This window comes from Natator depressus, chromosome 22 (assembly GCF_965152275.1).
Source record: "Natator depressus isolate rNatDep1 chromosome 22, rNatDep2.hap1, whole genome shotgun sequence".
NCBI classification, from domain to species: Eukaryota; Metazoa; Chordata; order Testudines; family Cheloniidae; genus Natator; species Natator depressus.
The window spans coordinates 748,489-776,268 of NC_134255.1; the positions used below are offsets into that span (position 1 = coordinate 748,489).

Below are 27,780 nucleotides of genomic sequence, written 5' to 3' on the forward strand. Positions count from 1 at the left end.
GCAGGCAGGGGTAGCCGCAGAGCCACCTGGTCGCTCGTGAGCCTAGCAGCCGCTGCTGGACATACAGCTGCTTCCGCAAGCTGCCTGAGGTAAGTGCCTCCTGGCCAGAGCCTGGACCCTGAACCCCCTCCTGCACCGAAACTCCCTCCCGGAGCCCAAACCCTGAACCCCCTCCTGCACCTCAAATCCCTGCCCCAGCCCTGGGCCCCTCCCAGACCCCGAACACTCTCCCGCACCCCAACCCACTGCCCCAGGCTCAGCCCGGAGCCTCCTCCCAACCCCTCGGCCCCACCCCCAAGCCCAGAGCCTGCACCCCAACCCCCTGGCCCCGCCCGGAGAAAGTGTGGGTGAAGGAGAGCCAGCAAGGGAGGGAGGGGGAATGGCGTGAGTGGTGCAGGGCCGAGGGCAGGGGTCCCCAACGCGGTGCCCGCGGGCGGCATTGCGGCGGTGACGCTCCTGTCCGCGGCTGCTTGTGGGCGGCGGGGTGTCTGGCGCCCGCCAGTCGTCTGGGAGTAGGAATCTGCTATGCCCAGGGAAGGGTAGGGGACCCCTGGGCCCGGGGAAGGGGCGTGGCCTGGGAAAGAAGCCTGGTCCGGGGAAGGGGCGTGGCGTGGGGAAAGGGGCGTGGCTCGAGGAAAGGGGCGCGGCTCGGAGAAAGGGGCGTGGCATGGGGTAAGGGGCGCGGCTCGGAGAAAGGGGCGTGGCCCGGGGAAAGGGGCGGGGTCGGGCAGGGCGAAGGTGTTTGGTTGGTCGGATGACCCAGCGGGCAGCTCGGAGGCTGTGCTGCCAGGCGCTGGGACGAGCGGTGCTGCAGCGCCCTCTGCCGGGACGCGCTTCCCCGTCTGGATCCCTGGCTCCCGGCACCCCGCGCACTGCACAGCGGGGCAGCGCCTGTCCCCGGCCACGCGCACACCTCGGGCGCGCTCCCGCAGGCCCTGCCCCGCCCTGCTCGCCCCGCAGCCACCGCGCCCCCTGGGGACCGCGGCCGGGGCTGCCCTGCGGCTCACACGGCGCCTGCGCAGCAGCCGCCAACGGCCCCGCCCAGCCCGGCCGCGCGCGGCGGAAACCCCCTGGGGGCGTGTCTCGGCGGAAGCGGGGCGGGAGGGGCGTGTCCTGGGGCGGGGCGAGCGCGCTGGGCGGGAGCGGCGCCTGGATTCAAAGTGGCGGTTGGCGGAAGCTGCTTCCCGGCGCGCGGAACCTTGGCGTGCAGGGGTGTATCTCTGAGTTGCCATGGTGACGGGTGCGCCTGGCTGCGGGGCAGCGCTGGGGGTTATGGGGGCGGGGACAGGCGGGGCTCGGTTTGTGTTGGGGGTGTGTGGCGGGGGCCGCTGGGTCGGGTTGGTTTAGGGGGGTGGGGTGACGGGTGGGGGCAGGCGAGGCTGGGTTTGTTTTGTGGGGGGGAATGGGGGTGTGTGGCGGGGGGCGCTGGGTCGGGTTGGTTTAGGGGGGTGGGGTGACGGGTGGGGGCAGGCGAGGCTGGGTTTGTTTTGTGGGGGGGAATGGGGGTGTGTGGCGGGGGGCGCTGGGTCGGGTTGGTTTAGGGGGATGGGGTAGGGTGACGGGTGGGGGCAGGCGAGGCTGGGTTTGTTTTGTGGGGGGGAATGGGTGTGTGTGGCAGGGGGCGCTGGGTCGGGTTGGTTTAGGGGGATGGGGTAGGGTGACGGGTGGGGGCAGGCAGTGCTGGGTTTGTTTTGTGGGGGAGAATGGGGGTGTGTGGCAGGGGGCGCTGTGTTGGGTTGGTTTAGGGGGTAGGGTGACGGGTGGGGGCAGGCGGGGCTGGGTTTGTTTTGTGGGGGTGAATGGGGGTGTGTGGCAGGGGGCGCTGGGTCGGGTTGGTTTAGGGGGATGGGGTAGGGTGACGGGTGGGGGCGGGCAGTGCTGGGTTTGTTTTGTGGGGAGGGAATGGGGGTGTGTGGCAGGGGGCACTGGGTAGGGTTGGTTTAGGGCAATGGGGTAGGGTGATTGGTGGGGACAGGTTTGTGCTGCATTGGTTATGTTGCCGTGGGATGGGCGTGTCTGGGGTAGGGTGGGAGTGGGGGCAATGGGCTAGTTTGGGGCTGGCGTAGGGATGTCTGTGGCAGGGCAGCAGGCCCACTTTTGTGGGCGTGGGATGGGGTTGGGGACACTGGGCTGCTTTTGCGTAGATCTCTCTCTTGAACTGCTGTTTTCGTTGTCTTTGAACAGGGCTGTGGATGAGGGGCTGGCTTCCCCTGTGACTGGGATGCTGTCACCTGCGAAGCAGCAGCCCTGTGCCCGGAGCATGGCAGTGGGACAGCCTGTAGGGGACAAAGCGAGGTGTCTGTGGGTGGCAGTGAACCAGGCGGTACTGGCTGAGAGGAACCAGAGTGTGGCCCCTGTGGGGGTTTGGGTGGAGAGCGCCCAAACTGGTGGCAAATGGGAGAAGAGCATTGCTTTCGTGAGTGCCATGTCTGAATGCTTTCTTGTTATGCTGTTTGCTTTCTGCAGGTTGTTCCCTTATTAGCTCTGATAGGCCAGGAGTAGATCCTCTCTGAGTTGGAATCTCAGCTGGGGTTCAGATTGTAGCTTCTAAACGTTCTTTCTTGATTTTGTGCTCCTTATTTCTCTACTCTTCCCTAGAAGTCTGATAGTCATGGGCAGGGCCCTTTGTATTCTGCGATTCCACAGCAAGTCCTCCCTTGCTGCAGAATCTATTTTATTGAATTCTGTTTTTGGTACTCATAGTTGTGAAGATAGAAAAGGTGACCTGAATGTAAACCAATGCAGCGTTGTTTTCCTGAGTTTGCAGATAGTATGAAATGATACCTGTGAGAGACCTGAACTGCTCCCTTCATCTTAAGGGGTTGTTAATGCAGAAACCCTTAAGATGACAATCTATAGTACTCTGGAAAATGTGCAGACAAGTTCATTTTTTTTGTAACTAACCACAAAATAAATCCCACAGTGGCAGTCTTAGTTCTGCTGTTGTGGTTTTATGTGCTATATATATGGAGCTTCATGGAGAAAGGTAAATCTAAAAGAAAATGCCAGTTTTTTTTCCTGAGTTTTCTTGCAATTTATCTAATTTGGGTTTGTGGTGTTGAATGCCTGCTCTTGGTGTGGTGTTAATGTTGAATTAGGGTATTTATTAAGTCATATTTGAAGCTAATGTTGTTTGACGAATGGCCCTCGTGTGCAAGTGAGACTTGAAATTGCTGATTTATGTGAGTGTTTGTTTTGTATCCGATGGTGAAAGTACTGAGAAGAGCAGGTCTTGCTTTATTTTGGCCCCGTAAGTTAGTTCCCTGACATGTTATAACAGATCTGGGATGGGTACATGAAAAGGTTGTTGAAAGACAGATGTGGGACTTGCACTGGGGCTTAATGGAGACCACAAGGGATGTCAACCCTCCAGTTTTCTGATTCAGGTTTTGTGGTTCTGTCAGCCTTTCCGAAAGCAGCTTCATGTCTGATTGCCCCACGAGTGGCTTTATTAAATATGCCCCTTTTCTTTCCTTTTTTATATTATGCATTTTAAAGGGGGAAAGTAAAGATTTCCACTTTGTAACATGATCTTCCCAACCCATCTGTGCAGCTGTTACTAGATTCACAGAAAATTGTGACAGTGTAACACAGATTGTTAACTAATTGTGTTTATCTTTAAACCAGAACATTTACACACATCCCTTTCCCTAGAGATACTGCTTGCCTGTAGGTTTATATACAGGTCCCAGAGAGTGAGAGAAGCTGAAATCCAGGCTGTAGTGAAGCTGCATGGCGAAAAAGCTAACTTGAACATCTGCTTTAACCTGTTACAGGCTTCAGCGTTTCAGGTTGAAGAGGACCTAAAGGAACAGCAAAAGGAAAAAGAGGAAAATCTGAAACGCTTCCAGGGGGAAGTGAAGCAGAGGGTGAATCAGCAAATCAAGATGAGGAGAAAGCAGCAGCTCCAGAAATCCTGTGAAGCGGTAGGGAAAACCTGTATCATCACCAGCCTCTCTCTGCTCTGATTCACACCAGGAGCCTTGCTTAGATGGTGACACTGCTTCAAAAGCAAGCATTCCTGTGTAAATACAACCACTATTCATACAATCTTAAGGCTTGACTCTTAATTGGAGAAAAGTCAGGAAACTTGCAATTATTTCCACAGCTGCTTTGACTCTAGGCATCCTGCATAGACTTAATGTCCAGAGATCTATGTCCTAGGGAAGACCAGCAGGGAATTCTCTCCTCCTCTTCCTCTCCTTCCCCCCGGCCTCTTCCCGCACCCACTCACAACTGAAAACCATTGCTGAGGTGTCTATTACCGATACGACCCTTGCAGGATTCCTACTGTTAAGTCTTGTACGCTAGTGTGTGACTAGCTGGGAGCTTCCCTAGTTCCATATTTTGGATCTTTTAGGTACTGGTAGTTGAGCATGAGCCTCCTCAAGTGCATGTTCCAACCTGCAGTATCTCTAGAATCTTACTAGCTAGCGCCTTCTGACTGCTCCACTGCAGACTGCAATCTGCTTGAGCTACATGTCGCTGGACTGGGCTAGCTCCTTGCTCTCTTCCCCATTCCCCTGCCTTGTCAGGAGAGGAGGAGGGGAAGAAGAAGAAAGAGGTATTGCCTCTGAAGATCCATACTTTCTGCCCTGCTTGTATCTTTGAACTCTGGCAGGAGAGGATGAACAAGGAAGGGAGGTTAGCACAGAAATTCCCTTTATTAAACTTGATCCACATGTTCAGTTCTATGAGGGGTCACCTTTGTGATCTGAGGGGGCACTAACCTTCAGGTGCACGCAACTCTTGAGTGCGGAGCAGCAACCTCAAAAATCCATCTGCTACTGCTACCTTTCTGTCATCACATGAATGAAAATTTCACAGGTAGCACCTGGTGCAGCAAACGATCAACACATGTGTGGATTTACTCAATGAGTGACTTCAGTAAGATGGTTGTTCAGGACTTGTGTGTTTTTTTTTTTCTCCTCCCTCCCCCCCCCCCCCCATCACTGCAGGCAGAAAAAGAAAGCTCTGTTGTGATGCAGTGTTCAGATTCTGCGCTTCACTTGACCCCCAAGAGGAATACATGTGTGTATCGAAGTAATGCAGCATCTGCCATTTGCAGTTCTGGTACCAACTTGATCCCTGTGCAGCAGCTTTGTGTGAGTTGGGAGGAAGAGGGAAGAGAGAAGCAAAGCCAGTTATTCCATCAACAAGCCAACACAGTGAGTGTTTACTGACCGCCAACAACGTCACAACCTCCATTTGTTGTGTGCCCAGAATGAAAACATATTTTCAGTAACACATAGCATTAAAATTTCCCCAACTGCGATACAGAATCACTCTGTTTTAGAAATGAGCTAGAACACCTGCGTATTGTGAATGTAAAGTCTTTGTAGAGTACTCTGACACTTAGAATTACAAGGGAAGCATGTGTGAGTTGTATTGTTATAACTGGGTTATTACAATATAACATTACAATGCTTTACTTCTCTTTCCCTACTTTTACCTTTTGTACATCTCATTCATGACACTTACCTCTTCCTAAGGTGGAAGATGATGGTATGTTTTGTGTTTTTACTCCAGTCTCTTCTTTTATCCACTGGATGTCATTGTGTGTTTACATTCAGTGCTTTGTGGTGGCAAAGTACAGAGCTATTATATAGGGGACTTTTTTTGGATTATTGATTCTGCTGAGGTTCCATTTAGCCATAATCTCAGTATTAAAACTAACAACAAGTATCCCTATTGAGAATGCTGTACTTAAATTTGGTCCATCATCAGTTAAAGGGAATGCTTGCATTTCCACTAGTGAGAAATCTTCAAAGAAGTGAAGTAAAACCTCCATAAAATAAAGGTTCTTCCCTATTGGTATGTGTCACTGGGTAGAAGGCACTAGGTGGAGTCATCTCCCCACTGACATTCTGCATATCGAGTAACAAAGGTGTGAGATAACTACAGCCTTGTGGAATGTGTGAGGAGGGGGGCTAGCTGCCTTTTCAAAGTTCATAACTGTGCTTATGATTTATCTTTGCAGTTTAAAAAATTTCTCACTATCATCCCACGTGGCTGTGCTTGAGCTTAACAGTTCAGTTCCCAATGCAAATTCAGTGAAGTTTAGAGGTATCTGGCGCTTTGGCTCAGTACCCTCTCTAATAATGATGGTATCTTTCTGTATCATAAGCCTTTAGACCTGCTTATATTAAAACAACAAGAATAAAAAAGAAACCACCACCACCCTGGGTTAAGGTTACTGAGTGTCTGTGTCTGTCAGTATATACATGAGCACATAGGACATTCAGAGCTGGATCAAGGTGGACATCCAGCTTCTGGTACTGGCTTCTAACAGATATTTTAGAGGGGGGCGGTAGATCCCTCCTCCCTCTCGTGCACAGGTTACTGGTGGCAAGAGAATTGGGGCTAAATGGAGTAAAGCACAGGTTTTTCTCTGATCTAGTCACACAGCACATGTAATTGGGTAGCAGGAATGAGATCTAGAACTTCTCATGTCTAGGCCCAAAGCCCAAATCTAAAACAGTCAGAAGGAACCAAAGTCAGGCTGTGACAGCTTTGAGGCACACGAAACAAACTGTTGGTGATCATATATTAATGGGGCACATCCCTGGCCATCATAACAGACTGGTCAAGGAGTGAATTGGCCATAAACGAAATCCTTTCTCTTACCAAGAGCTGTCCCATGGATTAGAGTTGAGGTATGCCTTCAAGGCACTGCAGCTGCCTGTCACGTACCTGTCAGTGGATTACTCCCAACAGTCAAGCAACTGATGCTGGATTATACCCTCAGGCAAAGTGCCAAGATGATGTTGGCCACTTTGAGTGACGACTACTTTCAGATGTGGTGTTTTCTACCTTGTAATGAACCTTTTGGCTTTCTCGTTTGTAGCAGCAAGCTATCGCTAAACTGTGAACCTGTTAGCACTTTGTTGATGTGTCTTTCTTACTGGCAGCTTAGTAAAACCATGAAACAGGTCCGTCGCCGGCTAGCATCCTGCAAAACAGTGCCCAAAGGAGCGGGCCTGCCCGAACTTCCAGGAGGCGTCTGGTGTGTCAGCCCAACCACAAACGTAAGTGAGGGGCTGACTCAGCTCAGCCACTAGTTGTGATCATAAATTATTTGCTGCATTGTGTGAAGATCCTGAGCCCTGTCCAATCAGCCAACCACACAGTGCAGTGGATCTTTTCAATAAAGAGTAAAATAAAATGGGTTCTTGTTGTCACTTAACTATTTTCCCATATGCGTAAATTAACTGGGGATGAGAGATCCAAGGACATACCTTTACTGTACAGAGTAGTGTGCTTTGACTGTCCTGTTACTTTTTCTTTCCCCTCCTTTTACTATTTATTCAGGTAAAGCAAGCTCCACTGAAAACCACATGAAAAGAAACTTACTGAAACCACCAATAAAGTACAGTCCTGCTCTGAATAGTGACAGTAAAGATGTCTCCTTCTTGCCCATCAGCCCTGAATACACAGAGAACAGATATTTCAATGCTTTTCACTTCTGTATGAGCAACCTTCTTTTGCCGTGCAGAGCCAACAGTTGAGAGAGACTTCAGGTCACTTTCTTCTTTATCCACTTCCAGGGCTAGCGTTTCAAACAGCATCACATAGCTGTTGTGAGAGAGAGAGAGAGGTGTTTTGTTTTTAAATCAGCCTTCCAGACCAACATTTCCTTCTATACCCCTCCTTTTTAAAATGTGGAGTTTGCTTCCCAAAATGGCACTAGCCCAAGGCTCAGGGCTGGCCACATTCAGTCCTGCCCAAATGATGAGTAAAAGGCCTGATGTTATCATAGAATATCAGGGTTGGAAGGGACTTCAGGAGGTCATCTAGTCCAACCCCCTGCTCAAAGCAGGACCAATCCCCAACTAAATCATCCCAGCCAGAGCTTTGTCAAGCCTGACCTTGAAAACCTCAAAGGAAGGAGATTCCACCACCTCCCTGGGTAACGCATTCCGGTGTTTCACCACCCTCCTAGTGAAATAGTTTTTCCTAACATCCAACCTAAACCTCCCCCACTGCAACTTGAGACCATTACTCCTTGTTCTGTCATCTGCTACCACTGAGAACAGTCTAGATCCATCCTCTTTGGAACCACCTCTCAGGTAGTTGAAAGCAGCTATCAAATGCCCCCTCATTCTTCTCTTCCGCAGACTAAACAATCCCAGTTCCCTCAGCCTCTCCTCATAAGTCATATGTTCCAGTCCCCTAATCATTTCTGTTGCCCTCTGCTGGACTCTTTCCAATTTTTCCACATCCTTCTTGTAGCGTGGGGCCCAAAACTAGATACAGTACTCCAGAGGAGGCCTCACCAGTGTCGAATAGAGGGGAACTATCACGTCTCTCGATCTGCTGGCAATGCCCCTACTTATACATCCTAAAATGCCATTGGCCTTCTTGGCAACAAGCGCACACTGTTGACTCATATCCAGCTTCTCGTCCACTGTCACCCCTAGGTCCTTTTCTGCAGAACTGCTGCCTAACCATTTGGTCCCTAGTCTGTAGCGGTGCATGGGATTCTTCCCATGTGAAGTTATGTGACCTAGCAAGACCCCCCCCCCCCCCTTCTCCCGACCCCCCAAACCCAGTGCTTTATACCATTAGAAAATTGCAAGGGGGGTTGTCAGTTCCTAGCTTCCCAAAAGGACCCAACTCATTTTAGAAGGCTTCTAAAATGAACACTTTCATGTAGAGCAGGGGTTCTCAAACTTCATTGCACCACGGCCCCCTTCTGACAACAAAAATTACTACACAACCCCAGGAGAGGGGACAGAGCCTGCCTGAGCCCTACTGTCTCCAGGCAGGGTGCCTGTTACTTGATCCCCCACCACCTTTTGGCTTGGGCCCTGGGCAGTAGGGCTTTGGCCTCGGGTCCCAGCAAGTCTAAGCCAACCCTGGTGACCCCATTAAAATGTGCTCACGACCCACTTTGGTGTCCCGACCCACAGTTTGAGAACCGCTGAGAAATGCTTCTGGGTCATTGATGGAGTTCTCTTGACATGTGCACTGCTGGGCTTGTGGTGCTCAAGGAGTTTGGCTTTATGGTGGAAGAGCTACAAAAATAGCTTAACTACTGCCTTATCTCGCTTAGGAACGTGTTTCTCTGAAAGCCATGGTGCATGACAGGGTGAAGCGGTACAAATGTTTTTTATTGGCACTTTTCTGGGATGCTAGTGGCCTCAATGCTCAAAGTAATGCAGTCATTACTTAGGCCAACAAAACCCTTTGTCTCATCTCTTGCCATTGTGCGTTCTTTATTGGTCTGGCCTATTGCAAGGTTTCAAGAATGTCTTTTTTTTTTTTTTTTTTTTTTTTTTGTCAAGCCATAGAAACAGCAAAGTAGAACAAATCCTGAGTCCATGATACCCTGGGTCTGCGTTTTATCTTCCTTCGTTTTCAGAGATGCCCTTTAAGATCTACCGCATCTTCAGATATCCAGGGTCTGAAGCAATAGCCGGCCTGCTTCTCTGTGAACACCGCCCCTCTATCTTCCATGGCCTGATTAAATGTATTGAACACTTCCATGTGTGTGTTCAATAAAAGAATTATCCACAAATTCTTGTTCTAGGTTTTCTTCAGCTTAAACTAGAATCTGTTGTTCTTGGAGTGTGTTGCTATGGATCCGTTTGTAAGTGTCCATGCTCCTCATGCATGTGAGATTTGTCTTTTGGATAGCCATATCTGTCAGGGCTTTGCTTGGGCCCTCTTTCTCCTTGGGCCCTGGTATTAGGGTATCAGTGGTGGGGAAGCCACGACCCCCAGTTTCCCTCTTACCACTAGAGACAGCTAAATAGAACTCAGTGAGTGTCCAACTCTGTGTCCTTTAACTTCAGCTAAATTCGATATTCTCTTTACTTGTTGAAGGAAACTAAAACAAATGAACTCAGCCCATCTGGGCTAATTCCTGATGGACAGAATTTTGCTCCATTGTATCAACAGGACCATGCCTTTTAGCGTGTCTCCTCACCTGTTTGAGGCCACATCTAGCCCTTCAAAAAGTCAGGCCATCTCATTGCAAAGACTCTCTTTCTAAGTGGATCACACAATGTATTTCCACTTGTAACAAGATAGCTGGCAAACCTCTCCTTTCAACTCTCAAGGCTCACTCTGTCAGGGCACAGGGATATGCCAGTATCTGAGATCTGCATTGCAACACTGTAGAGCAGGTCACTGACCTTTGTCAGATATTCTGTCCTTGACCTCGAGGCTAGATCAGGTACCAAGTTTTGGAGAGCAGTGCTTCAATTTTTATTTGAAACTCCTCATTCCCACCATCTAATGAGGAAACTGCTTGCCAGACACCTGCTGTGGGATCCACACTCTCATTCTTGAAGAGAGATCCGTTACTTACCCTACAGTAACTGGCTGGTTGAGATGTAATCTGTGTGGATCTGCTCCCCATCCCTGCTTTTCAGAATCCTTCACAGCCATGGACTTTGAATTGCAAGGACCCAAGGGAGGTTTGTGGCTATCCGACCTTTATGCCCTCAGATGGGAGCATCAGGAGAAAGTGTGTGTGCGTACCACCCTGACAGACACTGTTATTCATAAAACTTTGATCTCAGGTACACTTACAGTGGGAGCCATGCTGACTACAACATCTCAAATATTTATAGTTAGTGCAGGGTAAATATCTTCTCTTCTGAGAGGTCCCAAGATTCTGCACACCTTGATGTGACTCCAGAAAACCTGCACATACAGCACCCTGTATTTGCCAACAGTTACTTTGCAAATGCCACAGGTAGTTCCTGTTTGTACCACAAATATGGATGTTGCAGGTGGCTCCTGTTCTAAGTATTGAGAGAATCTGTAGCAACAATTAATGTTTGCATCTCTTGCAACTGCAAAATGACATGCACAGAAGACCACTTCCTTTATTCCCACCAGCTAGTCACTTTTGCACTGTTGACAAAATTGTCCACCAGTTAGAATCTACAGTGGCAGTATTCCTTGCTCATTCCCCTCTACTGAAGTTCGAGCATGTCCCCTTTACAACCTGCCTAGCCTCCACTGACCCAGAGAACAAGTTTCCTCAGGTTGCTCTTACACCCAAAGCTTACAGGGATCTTATATTCATGAGCTGCTCGTGCATTGAAATAATGTAGTTAAGTTTAAATCTCACATTTGTTTCCCCAGAAACCAGTGTCTCGCAGGCCAACTCCAGTGCATGGAGAAGAGTGTGAGGAGTTTCCTCTGGCAGGACGTCATGACCTTCCCGCTGAACTACAAGACCAGGCAACAGCCAGAAAGCAGGCTGAGCAGGGTGATGACAACTTGTACTACAAACTAGAATTTGGAAAAGTAAGACATCTAAAATCCCAGACCTGATGTGACCAAGGCTGGGTCAGCCAGTCCTGGCAAGCCTAATTCTTGTTCTAAGTCAGGGGTGGCCAACCTGTGGCTCCGGAGGCTCTTCAGAAGTTAATATGTGCTTCCTTGTATAGGCACCAACTCCAGGGCTAGAGTGGCCGGCGCCAACTTTCCAGTGTGCTGGGGGGAGCTCACTGCTCAACCCCTGGCTCTGCCACAGGCCCTGCCCCTACTCCACCCCTTCCCATGCCCTCCCCTGAGCCTGCCATGCCCTCGCACTCTCTCTTCCCCACCCCCACCCCCCCAGCTCCTCCAAGTGTCCTGCACGCCATGAAACAGCTGATGGGGAGGGAAGGGGAGGCGCTGGTTGGCAGGGCTGCTGGTAGGTGGGAGGCAGGGGGGCTGACGTGTTACTGTGGCTCTTTGGCAATGTACATTGGTAAATTCTGGCTGCTTCTCAAGCTCAGGTTGCCCACCCCTCTTCTAAGGCTTCTGGTCTTTAAGACTGCTGTTCCAGAACAGCTACTGTCTGAGCAGTGGTGATGCCCTGCCAGATGACCTCCTAACCTGAACTCTAGGCTCCAGATGAGAGTTCAGACTTCTACTTTGACCTCTCTGCTGAACTTGATAGCAAAGAGTAGCATTTGTAGTGGTGACTTTTTTTTAGTGGGTGTCTATTCACTCAAGTCACTAAACAGCAAGTAGCTGTTTAATTTTCTTTTATCACTGCCATTTTGGGCTGGAGTTGAACCCATGATTACTGGTGAATATTCCATGTGAATCTGGGACAGGTACTTTTGACAGCATATTTAATTACTGGAAATTTTTTTTTCTGTTTGCAAGCAGGCAGCTGTATTTATATAAACATTTGTTTGAATTTGATACTTTATGCAAACATTTCACCCAATGGGTTGCTTATAAATTGTTTGCTCCCATTTTTGAGTATTTACTATTTGTGCCAAGAATGGTTATATTAGACATGTGATGTTCTTATTTTTGATCCATGATTAGGTTATAAATATTGAAGCAAGAGGGTTTGAGCAAGTTCTGTCTGCTTCAAATATTTGCCTAAGTATTTGTGAGACTTCCACATCCTGAAAATATTCTTGTAAACAAGTATTCATTGGTACACGTTTGTTAAACTAAAAGAAAAAAGAGTAGTGAATATAGCTAAGAATATGCGCATGTAATTGAACAGTTTGCAAGTAGCTGTTTGCAGTATTTGCACAGCTTTCTTGCTATGTCCCTTTACCAGCTACCAGAGTTCTCCAGTCCCCCTAAATTCAGTTTTTGATCCTTAAACAGTGGTTTTACAAGACAAATTGATGCATAAGTGGCCTTGACTTCGCAAATAAATATGCGTCAAGAATGAACTGAAAAGTATTATTTCTGGCAGGACCCAAGTTCAGAGTTCATGTAAGAGTTAACTATCACTCGCACCCAAAGTAAAGCAGAAAGCTGCGTTCCTATAGTAATGCTCTGAGGGGGCAAAAGCAAACTCCAAGACAGACTTATCCATCCGTAATAGGTGAGTGCTCATACAAGTGCTTTGCCCTTAGTCAGTCAGTGGTTGTGCAAACTTTAGTCTCCTTCATTAACATACAAAAATACGCATTCCCAAACCTGATTCTTCAGATGGCATGCTGAAGAATCTCTTCTTCACTAGCATTCTGTGTGCCACTAATTAGACAAGTGAAGCTGAACACATTGTATCTGTGTATAGAAACTTAAGCCTAGGTCATGGAATTATTCTATTTGTATTGAAAGGGCTCCTGTGGCTAAAGTGTCACACTTACAACTGGCTTTACACACACGTCTCTGAGCCCTTACAGGGAAAAAGAACGTAAGAGAGAGGGGAGGATGGTAGTGATTTGGCCACTGTAAGAGTGCAATGGCTTTACCTATTAAGATGTCTACAAACCTCTTAAAGTCCTTGATCAAAAAATCCCCATCTTTCAATGTGGAAGCATGACTCTGCAAACTGTGATCTGCTTGAGTAGAAGTTTGCAGGATCAGATCTTAAGTGTGAATGGGGGGGGGGGGGGGGAAGGGAAGTTAGTGCTAGTGACACTACAGGGTCAAAAGTGTGGTTTTGGGGGACCTTACCTATACATCTCCATGTTTTCAAATGTTTTGAATTTCTCATATTTTTTCACCAGGACATTCAGAATTAAGGTCTTTAATTTGTCAGTTTGGGATAACTGCAATGCTCTTGTAATTTCTGTCCTTATAATAAGTATAGAATCTCAATCTTAACGGCATCTTTAACACATTTCTGTCTGGGAATATCTAATAAAATAAGTCAGACATACATGTGTTTAAAAAAAAAAAAAGAATCGTACTGTGCAAAAACATCCACTAATTTTCACATTAATTACATAAGAACATAAGAGTGGCCATACCGGCTCAGACCTATGGTCCATGTAGCCCAATATTCTGTCTTCTGACAGTTGCTAGTGCCTGTTGTTTCAGAGGGAATGAATACAACAGAGCAATTTGTTGAGTGATCCATCCACTGTTGTCCAGTCCCAGTTTACAGCAGTCAGATGTTTAGGAGCAACCAAAGCATGGGATTGTGTTCCTGACCGTCTTGGCTGGCAGCCATTGATGGACCTGTCCTCCATGAACTTATTTAATTCTTTTGGAATCCAGTTATGCTTCTCACCTTCTCAATAATCTCTGGCAATGAGTTCCACAGGTTGAGTGTGTGTGTTTTTTTGTTTTGTTTTTTTTTTCTAAAGATGTGTTGAGCACAGAGCTCTGTAAGGGTATTGCACAATTTCTGGGCTAAAGTGGGGAAACTTCAATTTCCAAAAATGATTATAGCCGTGAATAAAACTTCAGTTTGCTTTCAAGCTGAGGTTTCTGTCCAAAACAAACTTGAATGGCAGTGTCATAAATGCCCGATTGTAGAAATGCAGATGTTTTATGAACAATAATAGTGGCACCAATGATCTTTTCTATGTGCCATGCATAAAATTATCAGCAATGTTAATGCCCGATATTGTGTGTTTCGTATGAATGGTGTACAGATCTTGTGTACTTAGTCAAAAGACCAGTGTTAAATCCTATAAACTTTCAATAAGCCAGAGTGTCAAAAAACTTCTGTTGAAGTGCTGAGGCCAATCATGTCTTGATCCACTGATTTTATTTTTTTTTCAGGTTTATAATGGATTAATGAAGGCGTCAGACCCTGCTGGCCCGTCTTCAGGTTTGAGCATTGATTGCCAAGCTCCCCTTGTACTTTGGCCTGGGATAGACAGAGAAGAAACCAAGAAACAAGTATGTCAAATAGTGTAAAGTCTTATTTTGTTTTCAGCATCTGCATCTGAATTATACCAAGAGCAGGGCACATTAGGAGACACTGCTATTTACTGTGAAAAACCAGAAACTGGCATAATATATCAAAGCTGGTGGCATAGCTGCCAATACTGTATAATACTTATTAACACCCTTAAGGCTGTTGGTAGACTTCATACATGGAATCACTGGGGCAGTTGGAACCATAACTACGTAGCCTCGGTGGGTGAGATAATCCCTGCATGGATCCCAGCACTTAACTTACCATGTACACTGCCACAAAAGACATGCAAAACCACTGAAACGCTGCAGTCCAAGAGTAGCAGAGTGCATGCTCGGCCCATGAGGATTTCTGTTCTCTTGCCATTTGGCTTCTTTCTAGGGTCTTTCTAGTTGCGAGGGAGGATTGATATTTCTCTGTTGTTGGACCTTTACTGAGGTCCAAGTCATTGTTTATGGAACTGGCTCCTATGCAAGTTTTTCATTCCTTTACACACAGGGCTGGCTTTAACTACAAGCAAAACTTGTTACTTTTCCGTTTATGTATGTTGGAATCCAGACAAACTGCAAAGCACACAGTGTACAGCGTTGCAAACAAAGTACCCACCTGTAGAGGAGAGAGGTTTCTGTGGTCTGCCAAACCCAGTAGCACTGACCTGGATTTCTGCAACAAAATTCTTACAGAACATCCATTGTAACAAAATAATTCTAATTGTACCATGCAATGAATCTGTGACCACTGTCTTTATGAAGCACCCTCAGTGTGCTTGGTATTGTACAACACACAGAATGAGCCATGCTATCTCTTAATATTTAGTAACTATTAAGTACAGACCACGTGATTGACACTGCATCAGACGCATCATGCTAGTCCATACCTTGCTGAGCTTACATCCTAGAAGACCTAGGATGATGACAACCCCGGGGAGACCCAAAAGAGAGAATATTTTAGTAGGTGCTTCCCCCAACCCATTCCCTTTCACTGTCCACTTATTTGAATGTAATATTTCCCTCTTTCACTTGTGGGTCTTGCCATATTTTATACCTAAACTCAAATGATGATAAACAATTTGCTTTTATTCTTAAATTATTTTAACTTCTTATCAATTACTTCACAAGCACTGAACCCCCTGAGATCCAAAGAATCTTTCCTTGGTGGCTTCCAAATGGTCTCTCACCTCTGAATATCAACCTTTCTGACTTGTTCCTCCACCCATTCCTCTCTGCTTACTGCTCTCTCCCACTCAGCCTCCCATTTCCTTTCTCTTTCACACCCTAAAGCTTGATTCCTCCATTGCAAGCCTGCCAGTATCTTGCACATCATTATTTCTAGCTTCATGATCACCCAAAAGTTCAGTCATCTCAACTCTTAGCAGAGGGTCTACATGGGAGGAAAATCCTATATAAACCGTGAAAATAGCAGTGCATCAAATGCAACACATGACCTAGAAACCAGTTTTTTTTAGGTACATGGAGCAGTTCTTCACCAAAGAAGCATTGACTTGCGTTTCTATGCCATGTGCAACGTTTGATGTGTGCTCAGCAGACCTCTGTTCTGAAGCTATTTCTAGACTCTGTATAGGGTTTCTTTCTCTTGTGAAAGATGAACTAGTTAAACCTGATGTTATGGGCTTGATCACTGGGTGAAATTCTGTGGCCTGTGTTATGCCAGAGATCAGACTAGATTATCTTAATGGTCCAATCTGGCCTTAAAACTTATGAATCTGCATGGGATGTGAGCTTAGCTAGAAGCTTTCTCCACTCTTAGTACATCCATGGGTTTTTTCTTCCCTTTGAATTCTATGGGTGGGGCGGAAGCCTTTACAGCAAAGACTTCCCCTTATATAGCAACATATACGGGGCTTGTCTCCCCTGTGAAACCACTGATCCTGAATAAGGCTCCAGCTGTTGCTGGTGTTGATGGCATGGCTTTTTCACATGGCCTGTGGCTGATCAGACAAAGGGCTAATCTTAAAACCGTGTGGTCTCTTATTTTGAATAGAAAATGTGAAAGGATTAAAGGAAAAAATGTCCCTAGCCCCTCCTCTCTCCTTGGCTGGGTAATGTAAATCTTCCACACACCTGGTTCTGGCTTCTCACTACAGGCCCTCCTTTATGCTGGATGTCCCTTCTTTCAGAGATTCGACAACAGACATTGTCAAGGTTGATTTTCACACTCTGGCACTTCAAGTGCAGAACGTGGGGGCCTGCAAGGGCTCTAAAAAATTAATACTTGCCACTCCAGGCTTGTATTAAACGCCCAAGGTTACAGCTTTTCTTTGATCTTGGATTGGTAGATGCTGCCACCACCCAAATGCAAAACCCCTTTGAGAACTCAAGAAGGCGCACTGGGGAATTCCTTCCTGTGGGGTACCCTCAAGCCCTTTCACACACCCCCTCCGGGGAAGAGGTGAGAGAGAAGAAAGGGAAATCTACTGTTGCCACCAGCTAATTAAACACGTGCACAAACCTCTTAGGACACACAAATCCAATCCTGTTCTTAAAAAGGTAAATTTTTATTAAAAACAAAAAGAAAATACATCTGGAAACTCAGGCTATTGCTAGATTTAAAAAAAACAACAAAAAACTCTTCCGAGGATTAAACATCAAGAATAACCTTCTTGAGGTCCAGTTTAAAGGTACAAGCAAAACAAAAGCATTTGGGGTTAGCACAAAGGAGTCTACAAGCCATAAAGAAATAAAAGGAGATAAACCTGATCGTGTCTTCCTAATCTACTTACATATCTGGGGGTTTCAAATGAGTAGTTTCTAGATATGATTCAAATGATTTTTCAGACCTGGCCCAAAGCTTCTTACAGCATAGTTGCTGCCCTCGTAGAATCTCGGTTGGAAGGGACCTCAGGAGGTCATCTAGTCCAACCCTCTGCTCAAAGCAGGACCAATCCCCAATTTTTGCCCCAGATCCCTAAATGGCCCCCTCAAAGATTGAACTCGCAACCCTAGGTTTAGCAGGCCAATGCTCAAACCACTGAGCTATCCCTCCCTCCAATAGAATATCAGGTTTGGAAGGGACCTCAGGAGGTCATCTAGTTCAACCCCCTGCTCAAAGCAGGACCAATCCCCAATGCCCTGATCCCTCTCTCCGGAGAACAACCACAGACAGACAAAGGGGAAGTTTTTTCCCAATTTTAAAAAGTTCTAGCCTTCCCATTGTCTCTTTTGGTCAGGTGCCCCTTCCCTTTTACCTATGCAGGGAGACTTTTTAACCCTTTACAGGTAAAGCAAGTAGAGAACAAAGAGGGATTTTATGGCTGGCTGGCTGGGTGTTCATAAAAGAGAGCTACCCCTCATCCTTTCATTTTCACAGAAGTCTTGGGGGTGGAGGAAGAACTATGAGTGCACGTGGTCGGGTAGATGAATGTTGTCTTGGGAGATCCACTGTGGGTCAATCAGGAGCATAGAGATTCTCAAACTGTGGCCTATGGCTCACTTGCTGGTGGTTGTCAATGAGCTGGCTGGTCACATGGTGCTTCCTCTACCTCACTGCAGCTACAAAATAACACTGAAAGAAGGCAAAACTTAAAGGTGACCAGGAAAAATGGAATTTCCATCCTGTGGGAAAGTCTGACACTTCAAAATTTCCTTTCATTTCCAATCAGGATGAGAAGTCAAAATTTACCATGGAACAAAAATTCTGAAATACTTTATTGAAATGATTTGTTTCTGTGATATCCAAACATTGAAAAACTTTTAAATTTAATACATTTAATTTTTTAAAAAGTTGAAACAAAACAAAAAATTGGAACAAAGCCCTCCATTTCCATTCAAATAAACTTTTCTGTCAGTTGGCACGTTCCAGTGAAACCTTTTTGATTTCAATGAAACACCATTTTCTGATTGGGGGTGGGAGGAAGGGGGGGACTCTTCTATTGGAAAAAAATTTTTGGCCAGCTCCAGTGAAAATACCTTACAAGATAAGCAATATGAGACGATATTGCTAATTAGATCTCACACTGCCAAAAAGTTTAAGAACCCCTGCAATAGAAAATGTTGGTACCAAGATCATAGTTCTGCAAGGTAGCTGGAGAGAAGAGGAGCAAAGTAACAGTAACAGCTTTCTTCCTGCCTTTCTTCGGTTGTGGAACGTGTGCAATGAAACATTTTAATTCTCCCTTGCGGAGACAGCAGAAACTCATAGGCAGGGAGCACAAGATTACTGACAAGACATCTGTTTTCTATCATCAGAATGACCATCTGCAGCAGCTGGAGACAGGTAGACTCTGTGGTGGATTTCACAGGGTCTTCCTTATTGGGTTTTTATGCAGTGTGATATTTGATGAGACTTCTCAGCTCAAAACTTAAGCCTTCCTCCTTTAATTCTTACAGTATAATGTGCACAGTGTGAGTCCTTGCAGTGCCACTTCCAGGTCCTGCTGTATATTGCACCAAGACATCTTCCTCTTAAGACTATGTCGTCTTTCCTGCAGCGTCAAAATCAGTACCTGAGATACAGACGTCTCTTCATGGATATTGAGAGAGAACAAGTAAAGGAACAGCAAAGGCAGAAAGAGCATCAGAAGAAAATTGCAAAGTAGGTATCTGCTAATAATCATGGATTTCTTTATAGGTTAGGGGTGGCTAACCTGAGCCTAAGAAGGAGCCAGAATTTACCTATGTACATTGCCAAAGAGCCACACCATCAGCCCCCGCTCCCAGCACCTCCCACCCAGCGGCAGCCCCACCGGTCAGCGCCTCCCCCTCCCTCCCTGCACCTCCTGATCAGCTGTTTTGTGGCATGCAGGAGGCTCTGGGGGTGAGGGGGAGGAGTGAGGGCACGGCAGGCTCAGGGGAAGGGGTGGAGTGGGGGCAGGGCCTGTGGCAGAGCCAGAAGTTGAGCAGTGAGCACCCCCAGCACACTGGAAAGTTGGCGCCTGTAACTCCAGCCCTGGAGTCGGTTCCTATACAAGGAGCCACATATTAACTTCTGAAGATCCACATGTGGCTCCGGAGCCACAGGTTGGCCACCTCTGTTATAGATGTTGCCCTCGATGTACAGTCAACTGAAAGAAGGTTGTCGTAAATTTCACAGATTTTAAGGCCTGAAGGGACAATTGTGATAATCTAGTCTGACTTTCTTGATTTTTCCAGGCCACAGAATTTCAGACTAACTTCTGCATCAAGGCCAATAACTTGTGGCTTTACTAGCATGGAAGCTTTTTAAAAGACATCTGATCTTGATTTAAAGACTTCAAGTTTTAGCAAATCCTCTACTTGCCTTGATAAGTTGTTCCAATGGTTATTTACTCTCACTGTGAAAAGTTTGCACTCCTATTTCCAGTTTGAATTTGTCTAGTTTCAATTTCAAGCCACTGGAGCGTGTGGTGATTTTTGTCTGCTACGTAGACAAAGCTCTCTACTATTAGCTTCTCCCTGCGTGGATACTTACAGGGTATGTCTGCACTGCAGTGATGTAGCTGCTAGAGTACATGAGCGGTGTCCTGGTTGGGCTACTGCAGCCCAAGCTGCCTGGGCTTCGCTACTACTAGCTAGCTAGATGAAAGCTAGCTTGGCTGTGTCCTCAAGAGCTTTGATTGCAATGTAGATAGACTGATAGACTGTGATCCATGTCAACTCTGAACATTCTGTTTGATAAACTAAATAGTTTCTGTAAAGAGATATTTTCCAAGTTAGTCTTTAAGGTGCCACCGGACTCCTTGTTGTTTTTGTGGATACAGACTAACATGGCTACCCCCTGATGCTTGACATTGAAACATGTTGATTTGCAATTAAATATAGTCTTTACTCTAAATGTGGTGGGTTTTTTTTATTCACCAGGAGGCTACGCAATATTAATACATTCATTTAAGCAATTATCTTACATTTATTCAGGTTCTCAATTGTTACGTTTTTATGATGTTAGAAATGTATCGTTCACCACTTTCTTACTACATGACTTTTTTTTTCTTGTGATTTGTCATGCTCTGTTTGGGAATTCGAATTCAAATAAATACCCAAAAAAGGTATTTTAATATGTTTTTTATTAATTAAATAAAACTACCTAAGATATGCTGGATACGTAAGAAGAAAATTCTAATGTTTATCAAAATGTTTTGCATTTAAAACTAAGTATTATGTGTAGTTAATGAATTGAACTGAACTAATTGCTTCTGGTCACCACTGTCCTTGAAGATTTTAGAACTAATAGAGCTCATATCCTCTCACACCTAGTTTTTATTTATAGGTTGGAAGAGGAAAACAAACTTTCCTGCATCTTCCAGCTCCCAGGTGGCTTCTTAAATGTGAATGAACTAGTCATTATTTCAAACTGAAATGAAAATATTCTCTCTGCATCTGCAGATGAGGTTACTGCTGTCAAAAGCTGGTTTAGCACTCCTGCAAACTCTGCTTCCAGATGCTTAGTCAGTGACTTCCACTACTTCAATAATCTGACTTTCTTTAAAACTTTGGTAGCAAATGAGCACTGCTTACTATTGCTTTAATTCAGCTTAAATCATTTTATTAAATTCTAGTACATTAAGGCCTTAATGTAAGTTGTAGTAATTTCTTATTTTTTAAAATAACTTTTTCATTTAAATAAGCTATTTTTTTAAATCAATTTTTATTCACCCTGCCTTTGGCACATCTCCAAATCTAGTACAGTGACTGCCAGGGCTAAAGGGTTCTTCAAAGATGGGGATTGGCAGTAATTGTAAGGAGGAGGGACCAACTACACTGTGGTGTTTAGGTGCTGCTTGTAATGATTAGAACTGGGAGCACTGGCTGTTGGGAGTCTGAAAGGACAGGAAACAGGAAGGGGTGGGGGGAGGCTGAGAGAGCTACTGAGGGTGCAGCAGCAGCTTGGTAAAGAGGTTTCCACTTGAAAAATAAAGTCCTGTTGAAGTTTTAGTACCTTGCCTGGTTGCTACAACATGCACAACCAAAAGTGTTAAGTCTACTTGTATAGTTAACTTATCTGCTATTTAGTTGCCACGCTCTGTATAAGCTAGGCAGTTGTTTCATTTGCTAGAATGTGGATTTTTCTAGCTACAGTTTTAGGTAAAGACTGTTTGCATAAAAGGTGTTGCAGCGGCAGGGGAAACTTTGCTGGGTTCCTAAGAAGACTTGGTGGGAGAGATGGTTTGAGGTGACAATAGTTATGATTTGGACAGTTGCACTATAGATAAAATCCTCATGGTATGCATTGAGAGCAAGCTTCCATGTTCAGAAATTATTGGGTGAGGTTTTCTGGCCTGTATTATGCAGGAGGCCAGACTAGATGATCATAATGGTCCCTTCTGGTCTTTAACCTATGAATTTGTACAGTATAATAAAATGTCCCTTGGCTTCCATCCCTAGGTTTGATAAGTGACTGTAAATGTGCATTGTGGGGCTCCATTTTAATTTCAGTTGCTAATTTCCTGATCAAATGTGTTGCGTCTACGAGAAGAAAGATGTTTTTTGTTAAGTGCCTATCCTGCAAACTAGCCTTGGGAGGTGAAAGTTACATAATCATTAAATACAAATTTAAATAAAAAGTAAAATAAATTTAAATTAAATCATTAAATAAAAATTATGCCAGCCAAACCGTCCCCAGTACACCTGTCCAGTTCTAGTGTCTGAAATGGGCTTGTGTAGGTGTAACAGACTGATTCCATTGGTGCTGCACAAGTATGTTGAAGGGCAGAATCTGGCCTTCCGATTTGGCTCTGGGCTGTCAATTTCATTGAAAGAGAAGAAACAGGATGCAGTTCACTTGACCGTAGCTGGGTTGATTCTGCGGAGCTAACTGGAGTGAAGTAGTAATAGTCGTTTGTCTTCAAAGTCAGCAAGTCTGGCTCTGGATACCAACAGGGAGCAGACATGTTAAAGAATGTTATTTTTACATTGTCGCTTTTCAGAGTAGAACTGCACCTTTTAAAGAAACATTTCTTTGGTGAAAAGAAAAAAGAAAAGGAGTACTTGTGGCACCTTAGAGACTAACCAGTTTATTTGAGCATGAGCTTTCGTGAGCTACAGCTCACTTCATCGGATGCATAGCATATCGTGGAAACTGCAGTTTCCACGATATGCTATGCATCCGATGAAGTGAGCTGTAGCTCACGAAAGCTCATGCTCAAATAAACTGGTTAGTCTCTAAGGTGCCACAAGTACTCCTTTTCTTTTTTCTTTTTACGAATACAGACTAACACGGCTGTTACTCTGAAACATTTCTTTGGTGGTTACATTTCCTTAAATAAAATGTGGCGATTGAAAGAGTCTTTAGTACAGAACCAGTTTTGCCCCAGGAATGAACGCCAAGAGGCTGCTGTGTATGTGGAGACCATCTGAAGGATTTTCTTGTTTCAGGTTGATGCAGTCTTATGAGAGTTGACTGAATTTACTAGCTGCCCAGCCTTTCTATATATGGAAGCGAGCTGTTCCTATAGTCACTTGATGTAAAGCTAAGATGTCCTTGCTCTGCGATTTTATAACAGGACGCTTATGACATACTTAAGTCTGTATTAGCACATCATTGTGAAGACATCTTAGGGCGTTATAACTTGACTAGAGAAGCTTTGGCTTAGGCACTCTCCTCCTTGGTGTGTGGGGTTTTTTTTTTGTGTGTGTGTGTGTGTGTGGGGGGGTGTCTGTTGGGCCAACACTCTTTATTTAATTTCTGGTACTCTTCCAATCTGAGTTCAACCCAGCTTTGATTTCAGATTGAATTTTGGCAGTGATTTGTTAGAATATGTTGTTGCATTTGGTATTCATTGAAAAGAATAACATTGTAGATGTCTCTGTTTAAAGTGCATTTCTGCCTATGGTAATAACTTGTTCCAGGGAATGTCCTTAACATTTTTAGTACACGCTTATATAGTTATTTACACAATAACCCAGATTCCACAGCAAGGTATTAAACACCACCTAGATGTGAAGAGCTTTATTGTAAAACCAAAAAGTAAATATAAAGAATGTTCTGGTCCATTAAAGCACCAAGCACAGCATGGCATACCTCAGCCAGAGTCAGGGCCCTCCTGGGGTGGAGGGCAAAGGTGGCTGTAAAATACCTTTGTGCTCTCTGGCATCTGGCATACATTAGAGCTGTGTGTCCTGTGGTGCAGCCCAGAATGTCCATCACACTTGTACTAAAGTCTTGACCCTAGCTTTGTCGTCAGCATGTCCCCTAGGATGGTGATTGCATGGATGCAGTCTGCCCCATGTATTCGCTGGAACAAGTTCCTCCCCAGCCAGCTCCCACGCAAAGCTCTAACACTTAGCTCCCATCAGCTGAGTTCCAGAGAGGAAGAGAATCCCACCCTCCATTCCCACCTCAGCCCTCTCACTAACATTCCTTCCTCTCACTCTTGTTGCCAGTCTTTGCCCCAAACTCCAGACAGCACATACGTTTTTTGGGTTTTTTTAAAGTCCACTACAATTTAACAAAGATTAATTCCCCAGAGCTGGTCAGCCCAACACTTGCACTGAAGACAAGCAGCTTTGAGCCTTTCTGTATCCCTTCCCCATCAGCCTTTGCATGGAGTCTCTACACCACATTTCTCCCTAGATTCAGGCTTCCTTCGCTCTCCCTGCTCTGAGAATGCAACGGGGAAAGAAAGGGAAGCCCAGATCACAGCTACAGCCCTCTGCTTTGGCTGATGGAGTCCTGTCCTCAGCCTGGAGTGGTGGGAGGAGTGAAGATCACCCCCAGTGCTTGGGGAGGAAACCCACTTACCAGGGCCCTTTGAAATCTGCAGTGAGCTGACTGGGACCGGGAAGCAGAATTGCTGGTTCCTGCCCTTTGGGTAGCTGCTCCTTTAAGAGAATGAAGCAGCAGTGGCATAGGCATTGCTGCTACTTTCTAAGGTGGAGAAGAGGAGCTGGAGTGCAGAGCAGCTCAGGAGCCTCCTGACAAAGAAAGTAGCAATACTTGCAGGCTGGGGGATTCCTATCCTGAGAAGCAGGGACTCTGACAAAGGCTTGATGGACATGGTGGATAATTCAAACATGACATCCGAGTGTGATCCTGTGGCCCTATGGGCTTGTATGATCTTTGGATGCATATACAGGGGAATCTCAAGTAGGTCTAAAAAGGTTATATTACTGCTACATTACGTTATGTTAAAGTTTATCACATAGAAAGCTGATGATGCATTTAAAGACAGTGCAGAATTGTTTTACTCTGCAGAAAGCAGCAGAATCCAAATCCTTGCTGTAGATCCAATGCTTCTAGAAGGAGGGTATTGTCAGTATTTTACAGCTGTGGGGGGGAAAGAGGGTATGTGACATACCCTAGGTCCCACAGGCAGCAGAAAACAGAACCCAGTGCTCATGACTTAGTCCTGTCCTCTGACCATGGGACCCTCTTCCTTCTCTCTGAAAGATCCAATTAAACAGCACTTCTATCCACAGAATTAAGAGTGAGAAGGAGCACCAGCGTCGTGCAGAGGAGCAGAGGATCCAGGAGATGGCCTACCAGCAAGACACCTGTTCTGGGGAGAAAGCATGTGAAATACTGGCTCAGCTCAGACTGGAGGAGAGAAGAGTGAGGAAAAGTAAGGAAAAGCAACAGAGAAATAAGGAATACATGAGGTGAGCTGGTAATGATTGAGGGCTTCTTCCTCTTGTTCTCAAAATCCTGGATTTGCCAGTGGGATTAATGAAGGCAATGGTACCATCCTGTCACAGGGAAACTGTTTTATTTTTGCAGATACATGGAAGCTTTAAGAGCTCAGATGAGGGAGAAGATAAAACTGTATAACATTGACTTGCCTCCTTTGTGCTGCTGTGGCTCTGATTTCTGGGACTCTCATCCTGACACCTGTGCCAACAACTGCATGTTCTACAAAAACCACAAAGGTATGAGCTCTTGCTTCCTAGTAAGGAATCGGTGTAAACCCAGTAACTGAGATCAGATGTCTGAGTCCTGCCGTACCGGCAAATGTAAAGCCTGGCTAGGAGTTCCCATAGTTTCATGTCACCATTTCCATGAATGTACTCTCATGTGGGCTCTGCACTTGTGTGTGTGCACACATCCGCCATGCACACTCTCGGGAATATAGACCACTGGGTTCGTATTTCATTTGATAGCCTTAGTGGTCTGTTGAACTAGATTTTTCTTGTAGCACAGATATTTTGTAACTTTTTTATACAGCTGTTAAAGGGAGCTTGCTAAGCACCAGCTGCTGCTCTCACTAATGTAAAGTCAAGGGGGAGTCCAAATCCGGGAACTAGAAAAGCCTGCAGACACTCGACACCCATTTGTAACCCTTGCTTTGGAGAAACTGCAAGTGTCACACTGAGAGCTGGGTTGGCAGCTTTTCAGGGGTGCACCGGTTTCTGTTTGAATTAATAATGAAATTATATTCGAAAGAACTGATGGGGACACATTGTGGGAGGGAAAAATACTGCAAAGCAACTATGTAACTGGTACAGAAAATGCCTGGCTCTTGGAAAACCCGCTCTCCACTTTGATGCCAAGGTCTTTATTGGAAGGTGGATGGGAGGGAGATGTTATCAATCACCGGTAAGAAAGCAGTCCTGTGGTTTAAATTATTCTGCAGAACAATTAGGGTATTTGGTTGTACAGACATTTGGAGCAATCTTCATAAACGGCTTTCAAAAATACAAAGTCATCAGACATAAATGGAAAATGCAACAGTTTGTTTTTTAAAAAAAAAAAAAAAAATACACAGGCCTAAAGTCAGTAATGGCTCATGTGGGCATGAGGCTTATCAGTTAACCAACATTAACCATTAAGCCCGGCAGCCCTGCACTGGCTGGGAGGTACCCCAGCTGCGCTGGCCAGAGCTGCCATGTCAGGTTGGTGGGGCCCCAGCACTACCTCCAGTTAACTGGTTATAATTTTAATCGTTTAACCGATTAACTTTTTAACCGATCTTTACATCCCTAGCCCAGACATGTACGTATGTTGTAGAATGCCAGCTCCTTAAAAATCTCCTTCTCCAGCACTTACCTTCTGGCTCCTAGGTTCAAGGTTCTTTATTCACCCTGTACCCACTAATACATCTCAGACACCTGCAATGGTGTTGGGAGCATTTCCCTACCCTGTTTCAAGTGCTGCTTGTGGCCTACAGAAAGGGCCCTGAATATCTGAGCTGGCTGGTGAGTGAGTGAGGAACTGCTATTCAAACTCTTTACACTTTAAATGCTTGTGTGCAGAATACATGCAAGGCTCTCTTATGGAGTTGGGATCTTTCATATAGAGTCTCCCATTTGGTGACCAATCCTGCCCTTGCTCATACTGTGTCTCCAGTTCCCCTAGTGTCTCCGCTTCCCATGTGGTAATCTGCTAAACAGCTACACTGCACCCACAGCCATGCAGAAGCTTATCTTGCTCAGTTATGCAGCAACAGGAGCACATGACTGCTAGATACCCATAGATCCTAGGAATTTTCCCCCTTCAGAGATGAGGCCCTTGGGAAAATCTCTCTCTCTCTCTCTCTCTTTGTCAAGAGGCACAACTGCATTTTTTGCTTAATTCCCAAGTTAGCAAATGACTCCAGAAGTAAGCCCCAGGGCTCTGTGGGAAAGCTGGCTCAGGCTATAGTCACTTAGCACTCTTTGATTTTTCAGCTTATGCTCGAGCATTGCAGTCGGTCATCTCGTCATGTGACATTTCGGATGGGAATTCAACCGCACGACTTGCAATCCATAACTTAGCTTCAGTACATGCACCTTCTGTGAAGAATCCATGAAAGGTCGCCTTGGAATCAGCTTTTACAAATGTTTAGCAGACAGCTGGCCTGTGCACAGAGTAGATGATTGTTCCCAGGAGCAGTTTTCTGTTCCAGAGCAGACACTCTCCTTCATTCATTAGCCTTTAGAGAGACACTAGGTTGTTTTGACTAATATTCACATTCAGGGTTAAATTGTACCTCTGACTCCTTTCATCATGCGTGATCCATATACACTATGAAAGGTGAGTACTCCAAAAGCCCAGAATTAGCCCTGCTACTACCACTGATCAGTAACGCAGGGATCTAATGTAAAGGGATTACCATGGGATGGTTAAAATAGATGAGGGATTTTTGTTTGCTTGAAGCATAAATCCAAATTTCTGTCTATTCAACTGCTGAATAAACCCTTCCAAGTTCAAAGCATCTGTGCAGGATTCTTCTGTGGCTGTAGTTGTGCATGCTTTCATGTTGTACAAGTCTCTAAAATGGGGAGTCTGGCTGTGATTGAGTTTCCCTCCCTGCTCCACCGTCTCAACAATCCACATTCTGTTAGTGTGTCTGCCCAGAA

At 45.5% G+C, this 27,780-nt stretch overlaps 1 protein-coding gene across 1 annotated transcript; it reads left to right on the forward strand.

The window, feature by feature from the left end:
- Window positions 1-1,128: 1,128 nt before the first annotated feature.
- On the forward strand, window positions 1,129-27,542 carry CCDC15 (coiled-coil domain containing 15). Its single transcript, XM_074936599.1, has 11 exons — window positions 1,129-1,240; window positions 2,185-2,416; window positions 3,777-3,926; window positions 4,959-5,168; window positions 6,912-7,028; window positions 11,101-11,265; window positions 14,437-14,556; window positions 19,023-19,126; window positions 24,925-25,104; window positions 25,223-25,371; window positions 27,109-27,542. Exons 2-11 carry the CDS (start codon window positions 2,222-2,224, stop codon window positions 27,228-27,230), a joined length of 1,512 nt encoding a protein of 503 aa, XP_074792700.1. The 5' UTR covers window positions 1,129-1,240; window positions 2,185-2,221; the 3' UTR covers window positions 27,231-27,542.
- Window positions 27,543-27,780: the final 238 nt, after the last annotated feature.